At 53.0% G+C, this 6,908-nt stretch overlaps 1 protein-coding gene across 1 annotated transcript in view; it reads right to left on the bottom strand.

Moving 5' to 3' along the window:
* Positions 1-2,329: 2,329 nt before the first annotated feature.
* Polr1a (RNA polymerase I subunit A) overlaps positions 2,330-6,908 on the bottom strand; it is a 63,045-nt gene continuing 58,466 nt past the window's right edge. The window contains exons 30-34 of the mRNA XM_052173897.1: positions 6,623-6,895; positions 5,445-5,645; positions 4,199-4,316; positions 3,541-3,705; positions 2,330-3,257 (exon numbers count right to left, since the gene is read on the bottom strand). Of these exons, the coding sequence (XP_052029857.1) occupies positions 3,157-3,257; positions 3,541-3,705; positions 4,199-4,316; positions 5,445-5,645; positions 6,623-6,895 (858 nt within the window). The 3' untranslated portion in view covers positions 2,330-3,156. The remainder of the gene's footprint in view (positions 3,258-3,540; positions 3,706-4,198; positions 4,317-5,444; positions 5,646-6,622; positions 6,896-6,908) is intronic.

Below are 6,908 nucleotides of genomic sequence, written 5' to 3'. Positions count from 1 at the left end.
GGAGAAGCAATGACTGGTCATTTTCCCAGTTTCCTCTCTTGGGCCTCCGAGCACCCACACGGCTATTCTCTCCCCTGCCCATGAAGCAAGCAGCTTGGTCCTACCCGGAGGAGTGCATGCTACGCGCTCACATGATGCCTGCTGGGTACTATAACTTTTGGCTAGTAAGAGGGCAGAATTGCCTGGCGAAATGTTTGGCACGCTGTATTACCGGTTCCATGAGAATGGGGCCTATATGTCTCACACAAGTGGAGGCTGGAGTGGGATGGATGTAGGATGGGAGGAAACTGGGAGAGTGGGCACTGTGTGCGAGCTTTGGGTACAGGGAAGCGGCAGCAGATGCCACTCCAATTCACACACTTGCTTCAGTGCCGCCACCGCAGAGCCTTCAGTGACACCTCAGAACTTCACCTAGCCTCCTTGGCATCCATAGGACAGAGGCACCTGAAGAACTCAAAGGATGAGCTTCTATGGACATCTGGGTCTTTTTAATTTGCTGTGCTGAGGCCCTTGTAAGGCGACTCTCCTAGAGCTGTACTTCCAGCCCTTGGTTCTTTTTTTGAGTGTCTTCCTTTGTAGGTCAAGATGATCTTGAATCCATTATGTAGACCAACAGGATGTTAAACTTGAGGTCCTCCTGCCTCAGCTTCCCAAGTGCTGGAATTACAGGTGTGTGTCTCCAAGCCAAAGCTCCAATGTTTTGATGGAAACTTCTCCTGGAAGAGTCTTAGAATATGCGCTGGGCTCAGAGGCTTCCAGCGAAGGCTTCACGTGTTAGATCACTGCAGCTTCCTTTGAGCAATCTTCAGAGTCCCTGCAGACATTAGCTACTGAGAGCTCACTGGAGGGCCTAGGGTCAGCGACCTGCTTCCCACAAGTCATCTCACACTTTCGTGCAGTTGGCTTTAAGTCATAGCACTGGGGATGAACTAAGCTTGCGGTTTTCACCTTTTTTTGTTTGTTTGTTTGTTTTCCGAGACAGGGTTTCTCTGTGTAGCCCTGGCTGTCCTGGAACTCATTCTGTAGACCAGGCTGGCCTCAAACTCAGAAATCCACCTGCCTCTGCCTCCCAAGTGCTGGGACTAGACGTATGCTACCACGCCCAGCGGTTTTCAACTCTTGCTGCTTACTCTTTTCTGAAGCTCATTTCATGTCCAAGCTGCACCCATGGCCACTCTATCTCAATCTTGGGGTGTGGTTCTCTAATCAGCTTTTTAAAATGTTCCCCAGGTGCTGGGGAGAGTTCAGAAGCAGAGCACTTGCCTGGCACATGCAGCCCTGGGCTCAGTCTTTAGTGCTGAGGGGGTAGGGCGTGTGGGGGGAGTTATGACCCCACCCCCAGGCAGATTGTGTAGAAAAGAACGCACTTTTTTCTCTCCGATCTAGGGTCTGCTCATTTCCTTCTTGCTGGGCTATTTTTATAGGGTTACTCGCTTGCTTGGTGTTTCTCTGTTGAGAATCCTTTGAGGTTGGTCTCCCTGACAGGTTATGGCAATAGTCTGGGAAATATTTTCAGGACTGCAAATGTTCTTTCTTTGAAGCTATTTCAAAACAGGCACGGCAGACCCAAGCTAAATGTGAAACAGCTGGGTGGGTGGGTGGGTGGGGGAAGGATGCCACCACTCCAGGCTCCAGGACAGGTCCGAGGTCTGGTGTGAGCGTGGTCAGTTTCCTGCGTTTACATTCAGGGTTTGCTCCTTCAGCTCCATGTCCTTCAGCTCCAGGTGAGGCTGACTGCAGGAAGCCACACACCCGCCTGTGTTCTCTGGACACCACAGCTCCCAGATTTCCTAGATATTTCCTACAAGAATCCCCTCTCTCCACTCTAGTTTAAGAAAGTGAGTAATCAACCTGCCTTTTTACCCAGAGAATGAATGCCCTATCGACCCTGCAGGCTGTGTCCTCAGGGCAGGGTTCCTGGGACCCCTTCTGTCTGCTTCTCTCCGAGGCTGTGACAGTCTTCTATGCCAGTCTGTTTTGAGGTGCTAGCTTCCTGGGGTACACACAGGATAGGTCCCATCATGAGCCTGGAGGAGACTGCAGAATCTCTTCTGGCAAGGTGACCTTTAACCCAGCCCATTCCTGAGGTCGCTTCAGCCTTCTTACCTGACTTAGGTGACACAAATTCTCCCCACAGCCTCCTGTTCTATGCTTCTGGCATGGGTAGGATTCAGGGGTGAAGACTGGGAGTTGGGGTTTGGGGGAACAAGCTCTGCCCCTACATTGCGAGAAGAGCAGGAAGGGGAGCCTGAAATCTGTGCCAAGAAAATCCTAATTACCAGATGCAGAAACCGCAAGTGAGGGGAAAGATTAAAAACTTAAGTCTTGATTATCTTCTAACAGCCAGTTGCAGCCATGTTTATTACTCAGCCCATGTTGGAATAACAGTGGACAAAAATAGAAACGGCCTGGCTTTTCTGTCCAGTAAGGGAGCCTTACTGCATGGCTCAAAGACCCCAACAGTGCGGGACCTGGGGGGTGACTATGGCCCCTGACAACAAGCTGCGTGCAGAGGCCGGAAGGTTGGGCTTCTCAGCCTTGCTGGAGAGCCCCAGTGGGACACTTTGGGTTTTCTGTGAGGTGGAACGCTGCTGTGGCCCCAGGGAGATGTCCTGGCTGAGGGGGGAAGTCTGGTCTGGTGCACGCAACCACAGTGCAATGGCAGTATGGTAGGTGCCTTGTGCCACTGACTCTAGCCCAGGAAAGCAGCCCTGGGCGGAGTCTCTTCGAGGACTGTCCTCTGGTAGCTGCGGCAGGAGGGACAGGTACATGAAGCAGGTTGCATGCCCTTTCTGGATCTTCAGGAACCCCTAGGAATGTCTCCTCAGCCACTAGCTATGCACAGTAATGTGGCACCTGGGAGTCCCAACAGCAAACGTGGCTCACGGTGATCTTCCCGCTGAGTCGTCCTGGGTCTCTTGTTAGGCTCTTGGCTGGGGCCTCCTGGAGCGCAAGTCAAGCACTAGCCGTCTTGGAGGGCTTGGGAAGCCTTGTTCCTGCTCCTGAGAAAGGCTGGGTAGGAGGAGCCTTTTCTGAGTGAAGCTGGCTCAGCTCGGGCCACCTGCTTTCTGGAGCCCAAGGCCCCTGCTTTGTTGTGTGACTCTGAGCTGTCAGCGGTGCCCACCCCAGCTCCTCCAGGCTGGGCACACAGTGCTGCTATCTTAGGGGCTGCTTGAGCTCAAACAGGCCTGTCCCGCCTTTGACGACCTTTCCCACCACAAGGCAGGCAGAAGGTGATTTCAGTTCATCATGGGCTCCTATAAAAGACAGAAAGAGCTTGTGTCAGGGGTCTGAGGGAGATGTGAGGGGACTGAGGGCTCAATGCTGAGGTTGTGTGGTGGTACCTCAGCTGGAGATCACTCCCCCACCCCCGCATAGACTGGTGTTATGGCACTGTACTTAAGTTTGGAAGAGGAGCTCCCTCTATTCCATCAGAATGCAGACCTTTACTGTCTGCTGCCTCCCCACTTCTGATTTCACGCTCTCACTGCACGCAAGGGGTGAGACACGCCCATCTGCACAGGGAGGGCACACACTCACCCATCATGGTGGCCTGTTTCAGAAACTGGAAGCTGGTTTCAAATGTCATCTGCTGCAAAGGGGAAGAGCTTGACTGGATCCCAAAGCGATTGAGCGGCTTATAGACACCCTCAAAACACATATAATCAGCCACCAGGGAGAGATGGCGAGGATCAACTGCGATGCCTGTCACAGGGGCAGAGCATTAGGAAGGTTAAACAGAGACAAGGGAAACTGAGGAAGCATTCTCTAACACAGGCAGGGTACAGCCAGACCCCAGACCACTCAGCTCCTCCACCTCCTCGTCCAGCCCTGAAAGCCCTACACCTGGCTCAGGGACTGTCCTGATCCCTCCATCTTGCTCAGCAGACCCACCTGAGGGGGTCACAGGAAATGGGACTCTGCCTAAGTGTCCTGTTTCTACCTGAGATCTGGACCCTTGAAGGGCCAAAGCCACCCATCATGAGCTTCACAAAGGCACCAGTACCTGGGACACTATTTCAATAATCAAAGCTATCATCTTCCACACTCCCTCATGGGGACCCTCAAATGACTATAGTCCCAGTACACTCAGCATTCATGCCTCTGTTCCCACCAGAATGCAGGGCCGACCGCCTCAGTTCTCTTGCCCTGGCCTTCGGGTACTCCGACTAGACCAGTGCTGTCATGCCCCACTCACCGTACACAGCGAACACATTCTTAATCTCCTTCTCTATCACCCGTAGCGCAGCCTCGATGCCGTAAGTGTTGGCCATGGCGTGGATGTCGTTGGAGTAGAGGCGGCGCAGGTCTAGTACCTGGACAAGGGAAGAAGGCACGGACTCAAGTGCCCCATGGCCATCTCTGTTCCGTGTGCAGATCCCCCTAGTATTCTTTCTTGCCTTGTGCCCAGCGGCTGGGGGGGCAGCTGGTGACAAGTGTGCGGAGGCAGCCGCAGCAGGCAGGAGGGTTGCCACACACCAGTCAGGGCCCTAGGCTGTTTTGCTTTTGCGACCAATGTAAAGAGACAACTTAGGACACACTTGAAATTAAGCAAGAAACAGTTTTTTGTTTGTTACTATTCTTGTAACAGAATTCTGTTCACTGGGATGGACACTTGGGAGGTGAAGAGAGGTGCCTCACAGAGACCCTCGAATGCCTCTCTAGGGTGCATGGGGTAGGAACAGGTTGGATCCCACGATTTACTTGGCCTCTCCAGAGGCCTGAGGCTCTTGGTGACTCAACCCAGTATTAGTCACAATCTGCAGGGGACGGGGACAGGCTGCCTGAGTACTTGAAACAAACCCCAAGTGAGTGAGTCAGGTGACATCGCATACGCAGGCAGGAGGTACAGATCAGTTCCATTCCTCCCCAGGGCCGGCGCGCTCTTGGTCAAGGCTCTAGAGCACCACAGGTGTGGCACAGTGGCCCGGGATCTTGGATATGGAGCATGGGTGAGGGTACTCGGGGAGCCAGAGCAGCCAAGCTCCTTAGTGTAGGAGAAAGTGTTACACCCTGGGGTGAAAGCATCTCAGAGAAAAGGACTAAAGAATGGTGGGATGGGAGCACAAGGCCTCCTTCTGCTTCACACAGGGAGCGTGGGCTGAGCTGCAGCTACAGAGTGAGCCATACTCGGGCACTGTTTCTTATACTCTACTCTGAGAACTCCTCTAAGAGAAAACGAAACAACACAACAGGGTTCTTAAATGATGCTGAGAAAGCCCTGGCTAATGTTTTCTACACACAAACCTAAAAGGAAAGGGGAGTCCTTGGGTCACAGATGAGGGAGGGCACACTCAATTTGGGGTCCACAGTGCAGCACGAATGACTCAGCAGGGTCCAGAGCCAGCTGACTGAGTCAACTCCCAGTGCCTGGCTCCCCAAAGAACATGAGGTCAGGGTAGGAATTTGTCCCAGACCGGCCACCAGCCCGCAGGGCCACATACCTCAGAGTACTTAAACAGCTCGGGGAGGTTGATCCCCTCCGTGTTCAGCACAAGCTCCTTCTCATTCTTACTGTTGGTCGTTTCATTCAGGAGGCACCGAGTGATGCCCTTGGTCGTATAGACAATGGCATTGTGGGCCAAGGACACAACCAAGGAGCTCATGTCAAAATTAATCTTCATCAACGGAAGCTTCACAGTCACCTATAGGAGAAGAGCGCTGGGTCAAGGAAGACAGCCCCCACCCCCCACCAGCTCTGTGTACAGGCTGGGGCCTCAGGTCTACTTCAAGCAGCCTTCAAAGCCCATTTAATATTCTCCTGACTGGGGAGATGGGTCCTGCTGCAGAAGCGGGCAGGTGGACTGAATACTGCACCATATTCAAGGTGGGAGCAGTTGACAGGTGTCCAGTCCTCTCCACTGGCCTGTCCTCTCCGTGGCCACAACACAGTGCCTGCTGCTTTAGGCTGCAGGTCCCACCAGCAAGTTTTGTTATCCAAGCTTGGGATTCATGGAGTTTGATTAAAGAGAGGAGTATTCTATGCCGATACCAAAACACTGAACCACCCAGGCCCCAAAGGAACCACGGAACTCTCAGGATTGGGAACAGGGGACATTCTAGAGCAAGCTGAATGGTGGGCTACTGTCTCCTGGCAGAAGAAAGGAAGCTGCTGCCTGTGATGCAGGTGACATGTCTGCGCTTCCATTAAATGAAGCGGCCATTTGGAAGGTCTCATCTGCTAGGTCTGCAGCTGAGACTCACATATACACAATTTCTGAGGACTGTGGGTTGGAATGTGGAACAGGTAAGGCTGTGTTTTAGAGCACAGGGTCACCAGTCATTAAGAGATTCTTCAGGGGTGCTAAAGAAATGTGGTTATTAGTGGCTGCTCTTCCAGAGGACCTGGGTTTAATTCCCAGGACACACACCATGGCTTAAACCATCTGTAACTCCATTTCCAAGGAATGCTCTTTTCTGGCCTCCAAGGGAATTGCACATATGGTGCAATGGGTATTAGCCATACTCACAGGCAAATACCCATGCAGATAAAATATTAAAACAAGAAGGCAGAGGTTCTTCAGGGAATATTCATGCAGGAAGAGCAGTGGGTTAAGTAGTAAGCTTCTACGTGAGGGTCAGGCTAGACATAAGGCCCCGGCCCAGCTGTACAGACACTGACCCGGCACCACAGGCTCTCCTCGGTGTCATACTGGTAGTCCTTAATGAACGGGTGGGACTCCCGCACAGCCTGGATCCGCTGTTCCATGGCCTCAGCCCCCTGAGGCCCGGAGTGGCGGCGGGGAGGGGTCTGGGATGATTCCTCCTCGAGGCCTGGACCTTCTTCCTCATCTGGTTCAGGGCCCCGGTGGGTGCCTTCTCCTTTGGCGGTCCCTTCTTCTTGTACATCCTCTTCCTCTTCCTCCTCCCCTTCTTCTGCACTCTCATAGTCAACCTGGCAGGATGTG

This window comes from Apodemus sylvaticus, chromosome 2, assembly GCF_947179515.1.
Source record: "Apodemus sylvaticus chromosome 2, mApoSyl1.1, whole genome shotgun sequence".
In the NCBI taxonomy this organism is placed as follows: domain Eukaryota; kingdom Metazoa; phylum Chordata; class Mammalia; order Rodentia; family Muridae; genus Apodemus; species Apodemus sylvaticus.
Note: the sequence above shows the minus strand (reverse complement) of the source record. Positions and strands in the feature narration are given on the sequence as shown.